Source organism: Hemibagrus wyckioides, linkage group LG01, assembly GCF_019097595.1.
Source record: "Hemibagrus wyckioides isolate EC202008001 linkage group LG01, SWU_Hwy_1.0, whole genome shotgun sequence".
Taxonomy (NCBI): Eukaryota; Metazoa; Chordata; class Actinopteri; order Siluriformes; family Bagridae; genus Hemibagrus; species Hemibagrus wyckioides.
Genome location: NC_080710.1, coordinates 26,435,182 through 26,459,400, shown reverse-complemented (window position 1 = coordinate 26,459,400; position 24,219 = coordinate 26,435,182). Strand labels below are relative to the sequence as shown.

General features: G+C 41.0%; 1 protein-coding gene across 3 annotated transcripts in view; it reads left to right on the top strand.

Annotated features, from left to right (window-relative positions):
• The window catches only part of pard3aa (par-3 family cell polarity regulator alpha, a), a 402,663-nt gene that overhangs the window by 132,028 nt on the left and 246,416 nt on the right, over positions 1-24,219 (top strand). For all 3 annotated transcript variants that reach the window (XM_058401320.1, XM_058401312.1, XM_058401328.1), the window contains exon 3: positions 9,734-9,917. In XM_058401320.1, coding sequence (XP_058257303.1) covers positions 9,734-9,917 — 184 coding nt within the window. The remainder of the gene's footprint in view (positions 1-9,733; positions 9,918-24,219) is intronic.

Genomic DNA, 24,219 nt, shown 5'->3' with positions numbered 1-24,219 from the left:
GAGGAAGATGAAATGTTATTCATCCTTGGGTGCCTTGGATGCCCTTGCAGAATAAATGATGACAAATACCGGCCAGAATAAATATGAGCTGAGAGAGGAACATGGAAGGAGAGAAGCATATTGAAATGAGCAGAACGTGTTTTTTAAAATAATTTTATTTATTTATTTATTTATTTAAAAAATTAAAAAAAAATTTTTTTTGTTTGATGTCTGAGAAAAAAATACACATTTCTTAAACGGAACTATTTCAGGAACTATGGGGTTCCACTTTAAATCGCTTCTGATAGTACCTCTAATTTCTGGACATGTTCCAGACTATTTCATTATAGCTCAAGATCAGGTTCGGACGTTTGTAATTCATTTCAAATTGCCTTTAATAAAAAATCTGAGAATGTAACCCATTATTACCCATGATTGTTTTTTAACCACCGGATTTTTCTGATATTTAAGGAAAGAATACGTTTCTTTTAAACCCTGAAATCATTGCAATGGTTTTTGCAGGTAGTTCTTGGTCTTGGTACTAACATCTAATATTAAGCTTTGTTCCAGACGTATATTCATACCACGAAACCATTTTGAGAAACGATGTGCCTTGTGCTTTTAGGATGCAGAAAAGTCTTTCAGTCTTCCATGTTATAACGCTTGGTCTATTTCAATACATTATTTACTCTTCACAGTCAAGAAGACTGGTGCAACAGAACAGCAGACTCCTGGTCATGGTATCGAACTTGCAGTCTCACAATAATGATACAAGCCGTCCTGGAGTCCCATCGGCTTGGACCAGCTTGTGTGACCGTGTTCCTTCGGTGGAAGGGATAGTGTAACTCTTACTCTTGTCCAGCACAGTGGCATTAGACAGTCTTTGAGATCATGTATGCAGTGGAATGGAGTTAGTGCTTTTCTCTGTATGTGTTACTCAGCCATGTGATGCAGCAGTTTCCAATGATGTAATGGTGTCATGGGTCTCTGAGAAACCATGTACTAGCCTTCATTGCTTGGTTAGTACAGTAGATGTCTTGTGATGGGGGAGAGTTAGCTGCAGAGTAACTGATAAATGGACACACGTGGGAGAAAATTAGGTCTTACTAATGACAAAACAAAGCAAAAATCCTGCCATCCTTTACCTTGTCTATAATTCAGCAAGTTTTAAAATATGGAAGTATTTTGTTTTTTCTTAACTGGTTAATAGTAAACTTTAGAATTTACTATAAGATGCTAGTTCTTATTTACTGAGCTTTATATTCAGGAAAGTTCTTTCTTGTTGTTTTTGCGTTTAAACTTTGGCACTCTTTAAGCCTGTGACCTTTTTTATTTTAATGTACTGTGATGAACATTGTTCAGGTTAGAAAAGTGATATAAATAAACTCTCCATACTTACTAGTCAGCATTTTTACTAGACATCTTAGATGCATAAGGGACCTTAAACTGGGGGGACCTTCAAACAAGCTGAGCTCCCTGACCTACAGCAAGCAGTACTGACCCAAGGTCTGGATGTAAGATAAGGACCTCAGTGGACTTTATGATGCTTCTGCTCCCTGAAGGCCAACACCAAGATAATAAAGAGGAGCTTCCTCCCAAGGGCCATTTGGACCTTCAATCAAGACAGCATGTGGACTTTTCTGGACCTCTCCACACATCATCCACTCTCTCAACTGGGATTTTTTCACAGCATGTATTTAAAACAGTATATGCACAAAAATTACACATAATCATCATTTATATTCATATTCATAGCAGTCATACTGTACCTGTATTCGTATAATACATTTTCATATTTGCTATTTATTTTCCCCCCTTTCCTACCTGTACAGATAAACTCTATTTTTATTCCATTTGATTCTATTTTTATGACACAGGCAGTTGAAAAAAGCATGTCATACTGTGTATGATTTATGACGCATGATAAAATTTTCATTCGAGTTGTACAGGAAAGGCAACTCTGCAGATGTAAGACTCGTGAAATCCATTTTTTCTTCAGGATTTTATTTTCAATCCCATTGGCATTTTAAAGATTTCCATTATAGCTCAACTGAACAAACCCCCCCCCCCCATTCTTGTATACTCGTATTTGCAGCCTTAATCAGCCTTAATTCTCTGACACAGAACTGAAGAACAGGCATTGGATTCTCTTACCCGCACTCCACTGTTATTTTCTTAGCAGAGCGGTAGTTTTTTGGAGTAGCTGCTGCAACTGCGTACCTGTCCGTCTCTGATTTGTGCTGTTATTGGTAATTGCCATAATGCATGTTGAGTCAATGGAAAGTGAATGAGAGAGGAAAAAGGAGAGCGCGTGAGTCATTTGGCAGAGTGGTTTTATTGGTGGAAGAGAGCCCTTTAGCCAATAGAATTATGACCCACTACTAAGTTGTTGCTGTGGTAGAACAACTGCTGTTACACTATTAGCCGTTGAGGGTACGCCATATGTTCTCTGATGGCCCTCTATTACGAGTGGGCTTCGGCTCCCGTGGAGCGTAATTGATTAGGAGCCCATCAATTTGATTGTCTGTGACAATCACATCAGCCAGCCATGTAGAGCAGCACAAACATCACCAAAGCTGAATGAGAAGGCTTAAAGGTGTGACCTGGGTGTTGGTTTTGCTAGAACATGAAACCACATAGTAAAATATTTGGGTTTTACTTTGTTTCAATGCCTTGTTGATTTGTGAGGCTTGAAAAAGTTAACAAAAACACGGTTCCCAGTTAGAGTTAATATCTCACCATGGACCGAATATCATTATCTGCTGCTAATAGAATCTCAGGAGTTACAAGATGTCAAAAGGCTTACGTCTAAAGGAAAACATTTTCTTTGTTTTTTTTTTGTGTGTGTTTTGTTTTGCTCCCATTCTATCAAAATGTAGCTGTGAAACAAAATCCCAGTCTCTGAAGACGAGGGAGCGTGAAACTTGAGGGAATTGCAGTGCTTTGAGACAGCGAGATGATGCTTCAGTGTTAATTCTTATTTGAACCTGGGTGGAAACTGAAGACCTGCCGAAGTTTTAAACTCAAGTTTCAGGAGGAATTTGTTGCTCATGTTAAGAGAGTTTTCTGTGGAAACTTTAGCCAAGTTGATTTCATAGATTTGTGCTATAGTAAGATCATAGGAAACAATCTTGCCGTCATGTTTATTGTGGTTATATTATTATATAATCCTTCTCTGTGGTGTTGTTGCTAGCGTCAATTAGACCGTTTTGGACTTAACCCTAGTCATTTTTTTGTGCACACATTGACTCGGTGGTTTATAGTGTTGCCTAAGGCTTTCAGATCAGGTGGCTCATGTTTTAAAAGATTTTTTGGCTCAGTGTTTCTGCTTGCATTATTTAGCTGCCCGAGATGTTTGTAGTGCAGGGTTATGGGTTGTTGTCTGCTGATGCTGCGGGGTTGTTTGGTTTAAGATGTTACGCTGCTGTTCGAGGCTTCAAACTTGAAGGAAAGGATTGAGAAAAAGGAGTTAAACCCAGATCTAGTTTTATATCAGTCTGCTTTGAACCACCCAGCTAATCAAGGTGAGGTGAAACGCTAGCCCGGTCAAAGTGCTCTGAACTTGTGTGATATTTCTGCCCGAGGGCTTGCACGGCCACTTTCATAACCCGGTCATAAAACATCGGTCATGCCCAACGCTGACATGTGGTCGGGGGTCGAGAATGTGCTGTGAAATAAAACTTTATTAATCCCTCTCTCTCTTTCGGTTTTAAGGCTTTGGGCGACTGCAGCTCCCACGCCGTAATTGAAGTTGTTGCAACAGAAATTTTCCACACTTTGCTGTTTGAACTGAATGAAAAGCCAGATCGTTTCAGAATGTTGCTGCTTCTGCTGGGCGTTACAGGATTAGACTGGCAGCTGAAGTGGATTCTCTGTCTAGCCGGCACTGTTGGCGCTTGCTTTAGGAGGTCTGAGCAGAGTTAGATGTGCCAGTCTGCATGCCAGCGCGATGATGCCGATCACAGGCCGTCTGTGCTGTGATGTCTTATAGAACAGGATTGAACATCAGGCTCCTGTTATAATCACTCAGAGGTTCACGCCAATGGCTCGGAGATCAAACAACGCCAACATGAAAGATGCTGTCAAGATTCACCTCATGTCTTATCGTCTCCATGTTTCTATCCAGATTATTTCTCTGTCTCTCTTTCCCTCTCCTCTGTATCTCTGCTAACGGGCGAAGCTTAGCATATGCGGTGTAATTTGTGCAACTTTTATACTGATTTAAAGTTATATTAAGGGAAAACTCCACGTTGAAGGACATCACTGTACATCTAAATTAAGTGCTTAGTGAGTCTGGTGCTCTTGTGATGCTGTATTATCGTTATTCCTTCTGAGGTTTTTGTCGTCTGCTACTCTGTTGTCATTGCTAGCATAGATACAAAGCTGTTTAATGATTTCAAGCAAGGATCAGTGTCACAGTTGGATCAGTGTCCTATCAGTGAGAAAAGTAGTGTTAGAGTAAACCTTGTGCTGAGATACAGCAGAGACTCAACCCAGCTAGTTAGCGAGCTACAAAATGGAAGACTGACCCGGGTGCACTGATGAGGAGGTAAGAGAGCCGGACACTTTAACACTAAAGCGCCGCCGCATCGTGTATCGCTCTCTTCAGGTAGAGTTAAAGCAGGGGTTAAATGTCACTGGTGACTCGCTAGCAGAAAGTCGAACAGCATTGTGGGTAACTCAGGAAACCGTAGGAGACCCCTGGGTTTTGAGTTGAATCCTAAAGAAAAGTTTAGTATAAAATGAATCTAGGATGTTCTTGAAGCTCACATGTTAATTCTAAAGATTAATATATCGTTCATGGTGGATTTGTTCTTTAAAGTATCACTCCAGAAGAGCATCTATCATCTCCTACTCCTCCTTCTGTTTGGGAATATGTGCTTCCTAAGATGATGGGAAATGGAATTGAAAATCCTCAAGAGTTCTGAGGGTCCGTGACCAATTTGCAGAGTGTGTGTGTGTGTGTGTGCTTCAGTGATGAGAAATAGGCACTTCTACCCAGATGCAGCTTCCAAATATTATTTCCCTTTGACCGTGAGCAGAGAAGAGAAGCTGTAAATGAAAGCTAGAACTTTTCCACAGTTCACTTTATTATGGAAATGTGTTTTTCACACTCCGGACGAGACGAGAACATAAACAAGCCTCACGCGTATCCAAGAGCCTAGGAATCGTACTGAATGTTTTAATTTTTTTTTCCCCCTAAATGTTGAAAATGATTGTGGCTTGTAGAAGACCCAGTTGGTGGATACGTTTTTACATCATGTGCCCATTAACCAGAGCCTGAATGGAGGATATGCTGCCATAGCAACTAAGGTCTACCATTTGTGCTGCCCGCAGCTCTTATGGTTCAAGTGCTAAATGGAGGGATTATTTTTCTTTTTTTCCCCCTCAAAAAAATACAGAGGTCCAGTTTTAATCAGTGAATCATGTTGTGCAGTTTTTCAGGGTGGAGTGTGTGTGTGTGTGTGTGTGTGTGGGTGGGGGGGGTATAATTAGACTGCAGAAACATTTTTATATATATTCATTTCAGGTGCACAAAAGGATTAATATGCTGCAACCTGAATAAAGTGGATTCTGTAATATTAAAGATGTTATGTTTTTAGTGAGCGTTTCTGTGCTATGAGTGAGAATGTTAGCTCTGCAAATATGTCTGGTATTCGTCCAGCTTTAATCAGACTCTGTTTCTGAAAGAAAAACATTTAGAATTTATCACAGTTGTTCTTATGAAATCATTCAGGCTCACTAGCTTCACGCAAGAGTTGTTAAATATGAACGAGTCGCTCATGAATCAACCTGAATCAGCATCGTTTATCCCCCAAAATTCACCATTGAAGTCTGTTATTTATTTATTTATTTATTTATTAATTAATTAATTTATTAAGTTCAGCTTCCCTTACTGGTAAAGATGGCGATTTATTTTCTGTCTGTCTGTCTGTTTCTTTTTGTCTGTCCGTCTTTGTCTGTCTGTTTCTTTTTGTCTGTCTGTCCGTCTTTCTTTTTGTTGGTCTTTGTTTTTGTCTGTCTGTCTTTGTCTCTCTTTCTGTCTGTCTGTCTGTCTGTCTGTCTGTCTGTTTCTTTTTGTCTTTCTTTCTTTCTTTCTTTCTTTCTTTCTTTCTTTCTTTCTCTCTCTCTCTCTCTCTCTCTCTCTCTCTCATTCTCTGTCTGTCTGTTTTTATGTCTGTCTGTCTGTCTTGTTCTTTTTTTTTCTTCTCTACTTCTCTATCTTCTCTACTGGTGAGGATGGCATGATAAAAGTCTTTGGGAAGGGTTAGTGTGTGTGATTTCACCCTGTTCTCAGGATGAGAGAGGATGATGAGGGGGAGGAAGCAGACTGTCTGTGTTGTGTGCTACATACAACCGCAGGCCTTCCGAGACCTAGAGGGAGTCATAAATGCTGCATGATGGCTTTACAGCAACCCATTTAATAAAGAGAGCGGGACTTTGCAAGAGCTGGGAAAAGTGTTTAAGGGTGTGTGGACTGTGCAAGTAAGACGATAAGATGTGTGATTTCTGTGTGTGTGTGTGTGTGTGTGTGTGTGTGTGTGTGGAGACACTGTTTTATGACTGAACTTTATTTAAAAAGCTTGACACTGATGTCGCAAAGCAGGCGGTGTTGGGAAAAACATTAGCCCTAGGAGAATGACTGTTATTATTCAAACACCTCGTCTTTATGAAGACGAGTCCTCTTTATTTGTGCTCACTTTAACATGATTGAATGCTCGTGTGGATGCGAGAGTGAAGAATCAGCGAGCAGATGAAGCTCTTTAACCTCTCCATATGTCCTCACACTGTTCACTTTAACTGTTACTACAACTACAGTCCGGCTGTTCGCTTAGTTCAGCTTTACAGCCTTTCCGTGTATTTCAGGAATTCCAAAAGATACTACTTTTACATTTTGTAGAATAGAAGTATTATAGCGACAATATAATGGGGGTAAAAGTCACGTCTTTTGTTGCGTCAGAGGCACGATTTGGGATTCTTATGTAATTAGTTTTAACCTAGCTTATACTACTCTAAGCTGGGTAGATATTTATTTGTAATACCTACATTTCTACAGCAACTTCAACCATCTTAATGATAAAAATGTGTTTATTTTTAGGGATAAATGTAAATTTAAGTGTAATCTTATGTAAGGCATTTATTTTATTATAAACTTTGCCATCTCTATTCTAAATTTCAATATTTCGGTTAACTAGTTATTAACAGAAATGCAAATAATTTATATACACATCCTAGAGTGTGCATATGGACCCGCACACAAATGGAAGTCAATCACAGGATCGATCACTAATGATGATTAATAAATACAGCAGGGATGAGGCAGCACCACTCATGAAGCAAAAACTTGTTGTTGTTGAGACAGTACATGATGAGAAAGGGGAGGAGGATATTTTGTGAAGATGACCTTTATGGTAACCTGACGAAGAAAAAAAAAGACCTTCACTGGCGACATGCTTCCTCATACCCTTGTGCTGTCTACTTGGGAAGATCCTACAACAAACATCAATGAACCATTATCTGCTTATGCCTACTTGAAATAGTATATTCCCCAGGAGAGGGTTGAACTGATGACCACAATGACTAATGTCTTTTCTTTTTGATAGGTAATCACATAAAAGGTGGAAATAACACTTGTACCTTGATTTTATGTTTCAAAAACAAACAAAAAAAGTAATTAATTTATTTATTTATTTATTAATTAATTTGTTTTAATTTTATTTAAAAATAAAATGTGTGTGTGTGTGTGTGTGTGTATATATATATATATATATATATATATATATATATATATATATATATATATATATATATATATATATATATACATTTCTTTTTTTTATTTTTTAATACCATACTGAGCCTTGTTTTTTGTGTCTGTCTATTCCAAGTGGCAAAACGACATTTTTTTAATATGATTTTTTCATTTTTCCATCACTGGACCATAATTCAGATCCGAAAGGGTTAATTTCCAGGAGAATAAAAAATCTGCCAAGATGTTGTGATAGAAAGAAAGAAAAAGTAACCAAAAAAAAGTTTCTGCATTTCAGGATGAAGCGAGTTTACCTATAGAACCAAGGATAACAACACTGCAATCATCTTCAGTGTATTTACTTAATAGTCCGCAATTAGGCTTTAGAAACAAATGGCTTGTCACTTTGAATTAGAGCCTTCATAAAGTACAGCAGAGAGAGAGAGAGAGTGGGAGAGAGAGAGAGAGGAGCAGCAGCAGCAGAGAATGGAAAGGAGAAGTAGTGAAAAATATCGAGTGATCTGCAGTCACTGTTATTGTGGCTCAGGTTGTTTAAGTAGCTGTTAGAAAAACGCAGGTCTTTCTGTCTATGCTGAAAGACACACACACACACCGTGGCTGTCAGTGCGGCTTTCTACTCTCGGCTGGTCGCTGGCACGCTCGTCTCTGAATACAGATGAATAAGTGGAACCCAGATGTAGACGGATGCTCGCCTGCAAACTCCTCATTGCAATTTTCCACTTTTGTCTGAAGCGTGGCAGAATTATAGAGTACACTGTTTATGCGCACAGCAAGGAACGCCTGCTAATCACCCAACGTGTGACACCATGTGTGTAGAGCAGAGCTGTGTGTGTCACCTCCATACCCTGCCCTTCACATTTCTCTCTTTCTCTGATCCTTTTTCTCTCTGAACTTCAGCCCTGTGTGAATGTGTGTGTGTTTGTGTGTGAATGTGTGTGTGGCATGTTGCTCCACTGGTATCAGTATTTGGCACAGGTAGAGGCAGCAGCAGCAGGTGGGACAGTGGAATAAATTGCTGGCTCTGGTGTTATATGTGTGATCTTGGCAGGACATGTGTGTTGGCATGAACTACACAAGAATGGCACATTCTGTTCTGAAGGTGGAAAAGACTACTGCTTTGGAGAAAGGAAAGGAAAGCTTATTTTCTTGCCCTATAAGTTTTTGAGACACCTTTAAAACAATAACACGTTGAGGTTTTTTTTATTTTTTTTTATTCAGTTGTATTACATTTCCCCTGACAAGCAAGCTAAAGATTCAGAGCTGGTTGGAGCTTTAGATGTTGTTGCATGGAGGCTGGTTTGTGAACTGCATTTCTTTGAGAAGTTGCACCTCTTCATTTTGTTTTATTGTAAACAAATTTTTTCTCGTGTTTTTTCATAATAGAGTAAAAAAACATCCGCTTAGGTGCGTGACGTGTATAAAAGACTCAATTGATTTTTTAAAATTTATGACCGAGTAATTTTTTTATAGATCACAGTTTAATAAAAGAAATTTACATACAATATCTGGCAGTACTGTCCAATGTTTTGTTATTTATTAATTTATATATATATATATATATATATATATATATATATATATATATTATTTTTATTACATTAATCAATTAATTCATCTATTTATTATTATTATTACTATTATTTATTTGTTTTGTTTGTTTATTTATTTATTTATTTATTTATTTTTTTTTTATCTCTGATCTCTTGCTTGATGTTCCATTCAGACCCTCCAGATAATGCCTTGGTGTCAGATTTAAACAAAAAATTGAAGTGTCATTGACTTTCCAAGTGAAACACAGTTCTAAGATAAGCTAAAATGTCAGTATATTTGAGGATGACTGATGTACCAGAGCAGAAACGTTAGTGCTGAATTATTTGAGTGTCGCAGTCTGTTTCGATTATAGCCGATACACATTAACCTAAAATGTTATTTTTATTAAGTATTTTTTTAATAAAGCACCCTGTGTTCTGTGCCTGTTTGCAGCTGGTGGCGGTGTACGATGAGCAGGACCCTCATCACGGAGGAGACGGCACGAGCGCGAGCTCCACAGGCAGCCAGAGTCCGGACGTGTTCAGCAGGGGAGAGCTCAGCTCCGGCACACCATCTGCCTTCCAGCCGTACCAGAACAGCAGCGAGATCGAGGTCACACCGTTGGCCCTGCGCACCAGTGAGTCTTAGACATGCACACACATCGGGGAGAAGTAGGAGTGTGTGGAAGATGTGTAAGGTGTCCATGCACAGGCTTAGTGGAGTAGGCAGGTGGAATCACAGGGGGAGAGATGCCAGAGAGAAGAGAAACACCAAAACATGTCACTCGAGCACTGACAGATAGAGAAAGGATGAACATAGCAGCAAGCAGATGTAGCAGTTCAGCTGGATCTCTGTCTCTCTCTCCCACACACACACACTTTTCTCCTTTGGGCTTGATGGGAATACATTTGGTGCATAATTCCTGAATCTTGGATGAAGGTTTTTGGGAACACAACCTCTTCCCAGTGTATTTACTGCTCTGTGATTTATGGAGATCGGTGCAAAGCAGGAACCGCAGAGAGGGTGGGAGGTGCGGGGGGGAGAAATAGATGTTCAAACATATATACACCCCCCTATACACACATCTATCTATCTATCTGTCTGTCTGTCTGTCTGTCTGTCTGTCTGTCTGTTGTTCAGAGCTTGATGACTGAAAGAAAATATGCTTTTGCTTTCCCTCACTCTCTCTCTTTTTCTCACACAAACATGCACACAGTAATGAATGCTGAGGTTTGGGCATGTTACCAGGCTATGGGACCATTGATTTGACTTATTATTTCTCTCTCAATGTGAGCACAGAGGGAGGGCTGAACTAGAGCACAGCACACCAAGTCTGTGCATTCACTCTGTGATGTGAGAACTATCAGCAGGACAACCCATTCTTCACGTTCTGCGTGTGTGTGTGTTTATACATGCTCCTATCCTCACAACCAGGCAAATAAAAAAAAAGCAGCAACTTCCTCTAGGACTTACTTTTCTTCTAAGCAGTGGATAGCTCTGTAAACAGAATGTTTTCCAACTCTAGTCTGAGAATTATGACTATAACTATTACATTTACTCTTATCCAGGGCCACTTACATTTATAAAACCAGGCAGTTGAGGGATAGGTGAGTTGCTCAAGGGTCCAGCAGTGACCGCTTGGCAATACAGGGATTTGAACTCACAACTTTCCGAACAGAAGTCTTATAATCACTGACCTCCAGGGTCAGTTTAACCTCAGTTAGTGATGCAGTTGCCTGGTCATTATACTGTCAGGACATGATTAAGGCTTTATATAAGCTGACCAAAAATGACGTAGTCTGAAAAAAGTAAGCGAGTAACCGGTTATATATCTGTTACACTTGTCGCTTTTCCAGTCTGTGATGTCATTGTGTCTGAAATTGCCCTCTCGCTACCTTTTCCACCATTTACTACTATTTAGACTGTGTTATATAGAGCAATATATAGGCGACCCCCAGACTGACGTCAGAGGGCACATTCTTTGGATACAGATCATTACGAATTACCTAGCAAGCCCCAACGCATTTCCTTTTAATGGAATTAAAAGCATTTTTCTGATTAAATTGAGCACTAACACATACCAGTTGGCTGTATAGTGTTTGTAAATAAATGTCAAGACTAAAAGAGATCAGTATGTGGTGGTGTACTTTAGTGCAGAAATGGTCTGCATCAGGTGTACCTTGGATTTTACGTGCACTGATGGTAATAGTCTAGCGCTCTGTAAAAGGGGAATGAACCCTGAATGGGATGCCAGATTTGGATAACACGACATACTAAGTAGTGTTGTGTATTGTGTAATGAAGACCGAACGACTTTAGACACATCAGAGTAAGGTTTCTCCGTTGGAATGGAGGAAAACTGTGATTACTTTGGAGTGGATGCCTGCCTTTTAGCAACAGCTAGAAGTGAATGGATATGTTAAGTCAGTTTAGGGTTTAGGAACGGGAACAGGAATAATAATCTCTCCTATGTTGATCTGTAGCTAGATTATCTTGTCTAGGTTACTTGTTACTTGTCTTATCTTGTTACTAGTAGCATTTAACATTTTACAGCTTACAGTTTATACCTCTAAGTCCAGAGTTTCTTTCCTCGTGTTTATCTTTAACAACCAAACTAAACAATAGCATTGGCTCCCCAGGTAAAAACTCGGTCCAATAACGCATTAAGGTATGTCTTTGGTTCCCAATCCCTGTGCTTCAACGGCTAACAGGATAAGCTGATCATGGAAGGAATTTCCCAGTGGTTTTACACCAGAGCGCCTCTTTATACAGTGTTGCACAGGTGTGTGCTTATATAAACCTTTTTATATTTTGATTAGATGAAAAAGTGACATTAATTATCTCCCTGGTGTTGACCTATAAGTGGGCAAAAACGTCCCTTGCCTTGCCTGTTAGCCTCCACTGGTCATTACTCATTGTTCTTACTCTATCCCACAGTAATCTGAATTGACAGCATGGATCTCTCTGTCTCTCTCTCTCTCTCTCTCTCTCTCTCTCTCTCTCTCTACACACACACACACTCCATCCAGAAGCCCAGGTGTTAGAGCTCTGGCTCCAAATGTTGGGTGTGTTACTAATTTAGAGCTTTGCTGCAATTGCCAATTTAATTATGGCCACCAGGCTCAGTCATTCTCCCTCCCTCTCCTCAGTTTCTCATCTGTTTTTAGGTGTGTGTGTGCGTGTGTGTTTGCATGATTAAAACGTCTGGGTTGTTTGTGATGGGTTTATGAAGCCGACCCCAGGAGAAGAGATGAGCACATTAGCAGCAGCAATATCTGGAATCAGCATCGCGATTGCACCAGTGACGCCCCTCGAACTCACTCGCCCCACTGCACAATCACAGCTATTCAAACTCATCAGGGCCCAGATATCCCGTGATTGTTCTTCCTCTTCTTTCCATGCACACGGCTGATTATTAAAAAACATGCAGATGAGGTCAAGCAACTAATAATCGAATTGGAGATGAGATGTAAATTGCAGTAATGAATGTAATTTGCTTGTAATTACGAGGAATCGAGGCATGCTTTGACTTGCCTCACAAGCAAGTCTTGTCTTGGAAAGAGGAGAAAGAGAAAACTTTTTAATATGTTACAATATTTTTGCTCTGGTATTGAATCTTAATGAGAGTAAACCAAGGACTGATTGCATTTCTGATAAAAGAAAAGAAAAGAAAATTCCTCATTCCTCTTGGGTTATGGTTTATGAGAGCATAGTGTTGAGTCATAAAAACTTCCTTTACTTTGGGATGCTTTTTTAGTTTGTAAGAGATATTAGTCATGCCACAGTCTGGCAATTTTGACATCCGAGATGTTCATATCACCTTAAACGACTACAGCAATCACTGAAAAATAGATTTTTTAACAGATTCTGGTTATTTTTTTTCTCCCTCATTTTCAGAAATAAACTTCACTGCGTATCATATTTCACCAGTTTTCATAGCCGGGCTTCATAATTCGACAGCTGACACCTAAAGATTTAGCCAGTTTTTACTGTAGGACACTTCTAATTCTAGCTCAGGAGGTGTTATTTGCCATGTGGTACAAGTGAAAAAAAGTAATGCTGTACCCAGACTTCTTGGAACTTGGATTTGCAGGTCCAAACAAGTGACTTCCTGGTATGCAAGTTTTAGTAGTTAGTTATGGAGGCAAAATGCATCTAATCCTCTAATCTGAAATGACTTTTCATATCCTGTAGACCTCCTTTAGAGAACACTCTGGGTTATATGGAGTGTTCACAAAGCTTTGTGTGTGTGCAGCAGACAAGTGTTTGAGTTCTACAGGTTTCAAGTGGCCTTAAGGGAATCAGAGGTGCTCATTAGAGAGAAGAGTGCAGCTCTGAGGCACCCTACCCTCAGGCACTCTGGCTTTTCTGCTCCCGCACTAATGCCTTCCCCTGGCTCTCTTTAGTTTGATACCTGCGCTCATCTTGCTCTACGTGGCATGCATGCACCACATCCAAGTCGTGCCTTGCAGCTGATTGCCCACTCTTGTCAGTTTGTAGCCATCGCACCTGAAGATTTATATTACATTTATTCATTTGGCTCTTGCATTTATACAAAGCAGCTTACAGTTGGCTCTGACTTGAGTAGCCTAAAACTTTGACCTCTGATCCATCACTGTCAATGGTGACCAGTTAGACATGACAAGTAACCAAACTTTCACCACATCGCAACTGGTTAACAGCCTGAAAGTGTTTGGTTGTTGGTGTTAACGTCCCTGCTGGTATGGATTTGATCTCTCTGTGGTTTTTTAGTTAGTCCAGCATTTTGCCATCACAGTATCTGCAGGGGGCCACATCTCTACAGGGAGTATGAGTAGAGGGGGGAGCCAGGGGGCGTCATGCTGGTCACACACAGACTACTCGACCATTACGGGATTGCCTGCAGGGAAAATTGTGGACACCTACGGATCAGCCACCATTCGGCCAATCAATTTGCTTTGTGGCTCGCTGCTGGGACGGCACTCTCTCTCTCACCATGTCCATCCCTCCCAGATTCATAGAAGACAATGAAAGGATATGTACGGACTCACGGTGGCCACATAATTTCAGTGCAGGCATCGATCCACCTGGAAAAGAGGAGGTAAAAAGCTAAAGTGCAGGTGGTCAAGATTATTTGTGCTACTCAAAAGCTTCTCTTGGATAAATTTTAAAAACTTTTGGAGTGGTTCTTGGTGTGCTTCAAACTCTTTCCTAATCAGTCCTGGTTTGCAGCCTGCCCTCACTTCCTTGCCTTTATCATTACCTTTAGTCCTGCTTTTGAGAGCTGAGCTCTCCAATACCATCAGCAAATATAATGTCAAGAATCATATCTCTGGGTAAGCATAGCTAAGGCTGGACTGTTTTAATTTGGCTGCACTCCGAGGATTGAAAGTTTCTCTCTTAGCTTGTCTTTATTGACAGCTCTTGCCCCAGCTTAAATGAAAGCGTGGTCTCATAAATGCAGGTTCAAACATTGGCACTCTGCTCTGTGCCTCAGCCTTTATCTGACATTGAAGGGTCTTTGCAGGAGTGAGTTAGAGCCAGAGTTTATTAGTTATGGCATCTCTTAATCATCCAGGCTTCTTCCATTAGAAGCTCAGCATGAATGAGCACACATGGAGAAAGATAAAGATAGAGAGGGACACCGGAGTTGGGCTTCCTAGCATGTGTGGGTTGCAGGCTCATCTAATTCAAACTATCAGTCATAAAACTATAAATGTGCCACAGTTTAATCTAAAGCTTATTATAGCTAATTGTTGTCACCATCGACACTGTTAAATGGGTAAAGAACCTATTCAGTAATGAAGTGTGAAGCACGCAGATGGATAAAAACGGCTCTCAGGACCGATGGGAGTTTATTTAATTGATAGAAATGGCTGTCTGAGGTGAAGCAGAGTGAGTATGAAAGAGTTAAAGCTTCTCGTTTGCCCTGAAACAAATTCATGCAGTGCCAGAATGGCAGCAGACTCCTTCCTGCTCGTTTTCTGCACATTCTGAAGTAGTTTGTGATTTAGTGTGATCACAGGTCATGTATAATTCTTAAGATCACCTGCAGGCTTCTCTAAACCTTCATCGTCCTCACCCTGACAAGCTGAAATCAGTGCACTTCTTTTAAAAAAAAAAAAAAAGTGCAAAAACTCAAACTGCACTTGCAGACCCAGAGTGTGAGCTGAAACAGCGCTGCAGGCCTGTCGTGCCATCTCGAGCTCCTCTTCCACGGAGGCATGTGCATGTTAGGATCATTAACAGCGTCACCCAGTCATTGCCATTCAACCGATGCAGTGCCTTTCAGGCTCCCTAATTCAAAGCTATGACTACAAAGCTTTTCCTTCTTTTGAGGCTTCATAAATGCAAGCGAAGGCAAGATATGATCCGCGTCCTCGTCCTGTCAGTCCCTGTGGCCCCGTCACAAATATACCCTCACGATATTTGTTTAAAGCGTTCAGATTAGTAGGCAAAACTTCAGAGTTCGTTAGAGTTCTTGCTGACACTCCTGTCACTGCTATCCCTTTCTTCTTTGTGCCTCGGGTTGTGGAGTTACAGTAGGTCTAATTGGGGCTCAATCTGTTCAAACCTCTCGTTATGCTCCTGAATGACTTGCTGTCTTATTCCCCAACTGACTTTCACTGAAGAAGCTTTGCGACAAAACAGAGAATCAAGAAGATCATTATCCAGAAGTCTATAGAATGGGGAAAATGTCACTATTCACCCAGAGCTGGCTGCTTTGGCATTATACAGTAGGGGGCATTAGTTTTTGGACAGTGACAATTTTTTTGGTCAAAAATCCATTGTGGTGGTGTACAAAGGCAAAATTATGAAAGTGTTCTCTATCTATCTATTTATCCATCCATCCATCCATCCATTTATCCACCCAACTCATCCATCCATTCACCTATCCATCCATCCCATCCATCCATCGACCCACACATCCCACTGATCCATCCCACCCGCCCATCCATCCATCCATCGACCCACACATCCTACCCATCCATCGACCCACACATCCCATCCATCCATCGACCCACACATCCTACCCATCCATCGACCCACACATCCCATCCATCCATCGACCCACACATCCCATCCATCCATCGACCCACACATCCTACCCATCCATCGACCCACACATCCCATCCATCCATCGACCCACACATCCCATCCATCCATCGACCCACACATCCCATCCATCCATCGACCCACACATCCCATCCATCCATCGACCCACACATCCTACCCATCCATCGACCCACACATCCCATCCATCCATCGACCCACACATCCCATCCATCCATCGACCCACACATCCCATCCATCCATCGACCCACACATCCCACCCATCCATCGACCCACACATCCCATCCATCCATCCATCCATCGACGCACACATCCCATCCATCCATCCATCCATCGACCCACACATCCCATCCATCCATCCATCCATCCATCCATCGACGCACACATCCCACCGATCCATCCCATCCATCCATCCATCCACCAACCCATCCATCGACCCACACATCCCACCCATCCATCGACCCACACACCCCATCCATCCATCCATCCATCCCATCCATCTATCCATCCATCCACCCATCCATCCATCGACCCACACATCTCACTGATCCATCCATCCATCCATCCATCCATCCATCCACCAACCCTTCCATCCATCCATCCATCCATCCATCGACCCACACATCCCACCCATCCATCGACCCACACATCCCATCCATCCATCCATCAATCCATGAATAAATAGTTACATAGAAAAACCGTGTGGTGTACACTACAGTGGGTACCATGGGCAGTGGTAGATTAGTGATTAAGGTGATGATCTACTGATCAGAAGGTTGTGAGTTTGAATCCCAGGTCCACCAAGCTACCACTGCTGGGCCCCTGAGCAAGGCCCTTAACCCTCAATTGCTTAGTTGTATAAAATGAGATGTTAAAAATGTATATTATCGCCCTGGATAAGGGTGTCTGCCAAATGTCAGAAATGTAATTTTAGTGAATTTGGCCTGAATGTGAATGTCAAAAAAGCTCCAGCTAATCCTGATGCAAAGCTTGCCCTGCCCTTTGTTTTACCCTTGATAACAGATTTGCGCTGCTTTTTAAACCTGTTGTGTTCAATGTTTTTGCATACAGAGATCCTGCCTAAATTTCACACCATTAGCAGTCTATGCAGTAGCCTCAGTTTAGTTTCAATGTGCATTGCATTTTTATGAAAATGCCTCGGTAAGGAAAAAGCCTTTTTTTTTTTATCGTCTTGGTTAATGCTTTGAGGGCAGAAAGGGCATGGCAGGATGAGACATGGGAAAGTCTGCTGGAATTTGCTGATAGTAATGTTGATCTGGCCTCTCTTGAGTGCTATTTTTTCTGCCTTTGCTATCCCACCCTTTTTCTTACATTACACAGACTGGATATGTCTGGACTCTGTGCTTTAGTTGTTATAAATAGCCCAAATCTTTCTTTTAGTGTAAAAACACGGTGCAAGTAATTAAGCCGAGTGCTGTTTTGGCCCCGAGATCGTGTCTTTGATCTTGAGAAAACATTTTCCCTGACATTTTTTATGTTGTTTATTTTAGTACTTTGGCGCCATCATCTAATTCCCAGTACAAGGCTGTGTCCTATTCAGGACCCAAAGACTTAAAGATTTCACAGACTTGGATTTTATGAAGTCATGAAACTTGGGGTACTTTATAACCACAGTAATGTAGTTATAATTTATATTTCAGTTGAGTTGATTCAATCCCATAGAGATTATAACCCTGGCACTTGTTTGTGGTGTTTGTTTTCTGAGCTGTTTGTAACTTTCCTCCCTCCTGTAAGTCCTAAATCTGTTCAAAGTAGCATGCATGCTACAGAAAAATGGTTGAGTATGATGGTGCCTCTTGAGCTAGCATTAGTCCCCTACTCTCTTCTTAAATTGCTAGCTCCCTGTTGTTCCGCGTTGATCCCGGCACGCTGAATCACAACAGAACCAGTAGGGGTTTAATTGTGTCGTGACAACACTCATCACTTTTGATGAGCCCAAATTAGAGCAGCAGAAATTGGTTCCTGATGACATCACAGCTTGGTTTCCGAAGCCTGATGACATCACAGCGGGGGGTACTCGATCCCAATGACATCACCGTAGGGTTTCAGCATCTTCATGACATCACAGCGGGATTTGGACATACGGAGGGTGTCACTGTACCCAACTGACCTGGTTGGTCCATTTTGGCACAGATCCTACACTCGCCTTGACGCTCTGACTTGTTCTGTACTGGTTTACTCCTCAGACTCATATGGTTCTTGAAAATATGACCCTCACTTCCAGGCAAGAGCACTGTGGATAAATATATACTCAGAATAAAAAGCAACAAACTGCTTTTGAATTGTAGGTAATTCATCCAGCAGGACCTTCTGATTCAGACACCTCAGCGTTTCAGAGTCATTACCTACCTCTTTCACCGAAGTGGTACAATCAAGTTATACTTTTCAGGTGTATCTTTAATGCCATTTATATATTCTATATATCTGTATGCCTTTGTACATGTATATGCAGCTACTAAGGGTTTCTTCTCGTCATTTATACTTTACAGAAGATGGATGCGTCTTCATTGTAGTTCATCTATCTCTGCAGTGCACCTACATTTCTCTGATAAACTGCTTTCATTTATCAGAGTAGCTTAGCTAGCTACATTTTTTAGAAGCCTTCCCACGTCCTCACACGCACGGTGCTGGATGTTGTCACGGCATGGTGCAGTTCTTGTCCTGCCAAAGTCTTTCTCCTGCTACAGACCCCTCTTTGTATGCTTCATCATCGTCTTTGAAGTGGAACCGTCCTTTCTGGTTTGATCCAGGATGAAAGCTCGGCCGTGGAACAGATCGGAAAGTTCCACCACCCTGAACGGCAACGTCCTCTCATCAAGGCAAAGACAGACAATCTGACATAAATATGCTTTTTTGCTTCGTCTCGCCTCACCTCGCTTCACTGGACAGAGTTAACCAGCTGCATCATTTCAACGCCGTTAAAATCAGTTTTCCCCTCACTTTTAGCGTTGTTCTCGCTTTCACATGTAATTTTGTGGGATTCCATGATTCTTCCCAGTGAATATCGCTGGGAAAATCCCACTATTGAATCCCAATATCGAAGGCTTTGTCGCAAGTATCTGTTTACAGATGCTGAACAAATGTTTCATAAAATTGGCATTAGGGGAAGTGATGTATGCCGCTGCATAGCAGGTCCAATGATGTCATGAAGCACCTCAATAATAAGCAGCAGTACAATAGAGAATTAAAAGGAAATAGTAACACACCCGTCAGCAGCCAGGAAAAAAAAAATATATACACATAACCAGGTCTTTGTTTGAGAGTAAATACACCATGTGCCGTGTGGGCGAAAAGACTTATGGGCTCAACATGAATTCAGCAAGCAACAAGAGGTCAAAAAATGTGCTGCGTAGTGCCGGGATTGCAAACAAACAAACAGGGAAAGTTAATATGATAGTCATGTTTATCACCATGTTTTAAGTTATTTTTTTAGTCTTTTTTTGGGAAAATGGATACTCTGAGCTTTCTGTAATTGACTGAAAATTATAAATGCTCAAAGGTCAATAACAATTTAGAATAATTGGCCTTGAATGCTATTTCTTTTTTTTTCTTTTTTTTTCCCCGGGAACTTTCCCGTTCACGTCCCTCTGCCTTTCAGTGACGACTCCAGTGATGGGACTCGTGGCCCTGATCCAGACAGCCCGCTCTGAAACGTGGTGACATTGTTGATTATGACTGACAGCAGGAACTAGATTTACAGCTTTTATCTTTATTTTGCTTATCCAAGTGAGGTCCTTGTCTGGGGGACGAATAGTTCTGTGGTATTTACACTGAACACTGGAGCTACGCAGGGATGTTTGGTTAGCTGATTAGGACTCCTTCGGGGAGTACAGATATTTAGGGAGTATGTTCAGCTCAGCTGGCCTGCTCTGGATGTTGGGGTGGCATTCCTGAGTGTCGCGTTAATTATCCTCCCCTGTGTAACAGCACTTTTCGTCCCCACCATATGGGATATGTCGGCCCAGATGAGGAAGGTTTTTTATTTTGGAGAGCGTTAAAGTTTTTCCCCCGAACTCTAATCACTAGAGGATAGGGCTGAGAGTCTCTAGGTACTTCACACTCCTGTTCAGTTTCTATTCACAGTGCCTCGATGCAATTATTTATGCATCAGTCTTCATTGGCCTATATTTGGATTATTAAAATATTACCAGTTTACTACTTTTAAACATTTTGTAAACTCTCTTTTAAATATAAACACTATTAATGAATGGATATATGATAGCAGTCATCTAAAAAGTTTAGTGTAAAACCTTTCAGACCTCATTTTCTCAATACTACAGTAATAATAATAAAAAATAATAGTAACTAAAAAATAAGAATAAAAAAGATTAATTTTAATTTTTTTTATTTAAAATGAAATTTTTTTAATTTTTTTTTTTTTTTTTTTTTTTTTTTTTTACATTTGTAGTAAATAAAACTAATAATAATAATGGATAACAGGATGACACAAATTGTTTTTTGGGGGGGATTTTTTTCCCTGCCCTCTTGGTTTTCAGTAGATGCATCATTTTTTTTTTTTGTAGTTGGATTCTCTTTTTATTCTTTGTATGATTTATCCCAGAATTCTTTAGCAAATCTTACATCAATTCATATGTATTGTTGAAGAAAAGTTTGCCAATCATATTAGCTACATTACAGTGCCCACAGGAATTAATACTATTACATTTATTATGTCATACAATAAGCTTGCAGTTCCCTAGTATTGACATACTGCATACTCAAGTCCAATATAGTTTTCATTTTCAGGAATGCTTTGTATTATTGACTTTTTTTTCTTAGTAAGCATAAAAATGTAAATGTCTATCATGATGCTTTCTGAATCATAATAAACTTAAATTTATTATCCATGAATATAAAGTGCACTTTCTCTAACACTCCCACTCTGTTTATCTCCTTGGCGTATGTGTCACTCGCTTTGTCCTTCCATTAACATCCGCGTTTAGTTCATTCAAGCTCGGTTCTTGTATGCCGTGGCTCCATCAGACACGTGATAGATCCTTCCGGTTCCTCTGCTAATCTCAGTCTCTCTGCTGTTTGAAGACTGCATTTGTTTAGTGAAACAGGCTGCTTTTTTTTTCTACTCTTATCTCTAAAAGGCCTTGGCTCCATTATATCGTACTTGTTCATAAAATTGTATTTTGAAATATGAAGCTTGAAGTGGTTTGTTTTCTCAGAGCAGTGCGATTAGACAACGAGGGAAACATGATGCTTCTGTCCTAAATGGTGCACTCTGTCTCTCCGCCTGAGACAGGAAGCTTCCCTCGACTCAGTAAGACTCTTTGAGATGTCCATACATGGTTGGAGACATTCAGTCTGTTTTGCTGTTTTGTCGTTTGCTCTCTCTGATCTTTTTCTCTCTCGTACCCCATCACAACCTTCAGAATCCCACCTACATGCGGTCTCACTGTCTCCGTCTGTCTGTCCCATGTCTATTTTTATTCCACTCTGCCCTGTTCCAGTTCCCCAGCCTCTCCTGTCCTCCCTGCTCTGTACTGTGTCCCACCATCACCAGGAATTTCTCATGCAGATCCTCTACCATGCTTTAAGTGCCTCCCTTAGCTGCTCAGCTTCGACACTCCTCTCTGCAGGTCACAGGTCTCTGTTTACACACGGCGATAAAGTCCCCCACTAGCGCTATATTTAGAGCTTCTCTCCCACAAAGCTTTTCACTCCCACGTCCAGTTAATGTCAAACCCTTAGTGTCTGTTGGACATTCAGCAAATTCCCAGCCATGATAAGTTTCCCCAACTTTTTTTTTTTTTTTTTGTCCTCTCAAGGCAAATGCAAATGCAGGTTGGACTTTGCTTTTGAAGAGGTGCCATGCCTTTACCTCCAGGGACATCAATATGGACACAGCATTGACACTTGGCTCTTAAAAAAAAGTCCCATCAAAGACATTATTTCATATTTTATTCATTCAAGCAGACCTGTGCAACTTTCAGTATTTTCAGGGTCCAAAAAATAAATAAATAAAATAAAACATTATATTTTTCCATTAAAATACCAAGGTCATGTTCTGATATCATACTGAATCCATAAAACTGAGCCCAATTTATTCAGTCACCATATTTGCATAAAGAAAGGAGAGACAGTGAAAGAAGCGAGTGATGGAGTGAAATGGAATTAGTGCGCTGGCCTCCATGCCGCTCATCACTTTCTTTTTTTCTCGCTTGTCCTCTGGCCGAACCTGATCTGTATTCCGCCGCGTGATGGGCCACTGCTGGCACCCAGTCAGGGACGCTTTCCTCTGGCAACTAACTGGCCACAAGGACAAAATGGACACTCGGCCAATTTAAATGACTGGAAGCAGGCAATATAATGTTTTAGTGCAACCTGTGTTTGAATAGACAGATTCAAGCAGGGTGTTACCCAGCCAGGTGGAAAGTTTTATCCTAACGACATTCAGAGTTCATTTATGGACCTTAGCGAACGTGGATAAAACGGATTCCAAACCCGGCACCACGTGCGAGGGCTTATTGCAGAAGCCGTCACTCAGACGTATCCGACTGCAACGCGTTCTCTTAATCTCCATTTGCTAATGCTGAATTCATTGGGAAAGTATTCTACTTCAAAGCACCTTTCATATGGAACGGGTTTGAGAATTCTGCTGTATTCGCACTGCTAAATCACTTCAACACTCCGCTGACGACTGACGGAGCAGCCTGCACGTGTGAAATCGTGTGGTTATAATGTGACGAGCACAAACGTACCGGGGTCACGGGTGTTTGTTTCTGTTGGGCTTCTCTCCGTGTGAATAACTGTTAAACAGACATAAACAGCAGTGGAGGAGTTATAATGTTTGCAGTATTTAACGTGTTTCTGGTAGCACTTATCAGTTCACGTGTTCATGAAGGAGATATTAGGATCTTTTACGTGAATTTAGGTAGATGTTTATTTTTCTCCCTGTGTATCCTTTCTAGACTGTTGCACACTTTGTGTTAATTACAGATGAATCCCCTGTTGGACTATCTATCTCTCTTTCTCACTCACACACACACACGCACACACACACACGCACACACAGCCTGAGGCAGTAGATTAGTGATGTAAATATGAGCTTTGTGAGTGGCGCTCCTGTGAGTTGAACCTGGTCTCTGGTGCACGGGGGTGGCAGACTCCTTAAGCGCTCACGCTGGGACTGAAATTGCCCTTCCATCTCGTTAGGGGCCCTGGATGTCCCCCAACACACCTGAGATTGATGGCTGAGGAGCTTTAAGTGGTCGTCCGGGTTATTAAAGGCAAGGGAAGCCAATTTCTGTGTGGCGGAGAGCTAATCCGATCACACATTTAGGAGTCTATATTGGAAAAGGAAAGAGGAGGAACGGGGTTGGGGTTTGTATGTGGGTCAGACTATACTCGCATCCAGGCGAATATTTAGCATAATGGAGTCTCCAGCTCCGACCCTCGTGTCTGCACAAAAGCGCTTATGTTCATGCCTGACGCATTTCACAAGGCAGCAGTAAAATCTCATTGCGGCTGTTTTTTGGATGACGTTGCAGAGATATTTTTTTACTAGAAATGACCAAATGACATGAGAATAAACACCATGACTTTGTAGGAAAACCCCACTTGTATCACTTATTCCAAGAAATAAAAATGGGTCCAGACAAATCTACACATAAGAGCGCACATACAGTAAAGTGCATTAGTAGTTCCAAAGCACCATGCTGGAGGTGATTTCATATATAGGGATTGATCCATTTAGAGACTCTGATCCTGTTTAAAAATGTCATTCTAAACAAAACAATGAACACAAGCCCCTCCTGAACACCGGCACCTGTTTAAGGGAACGTTCAAAAGCATCTGAGAGTCGATTTGCGCCATAAATTTAATATTTGTGCTCACTCAAGGCCTGCCGAGATAAAA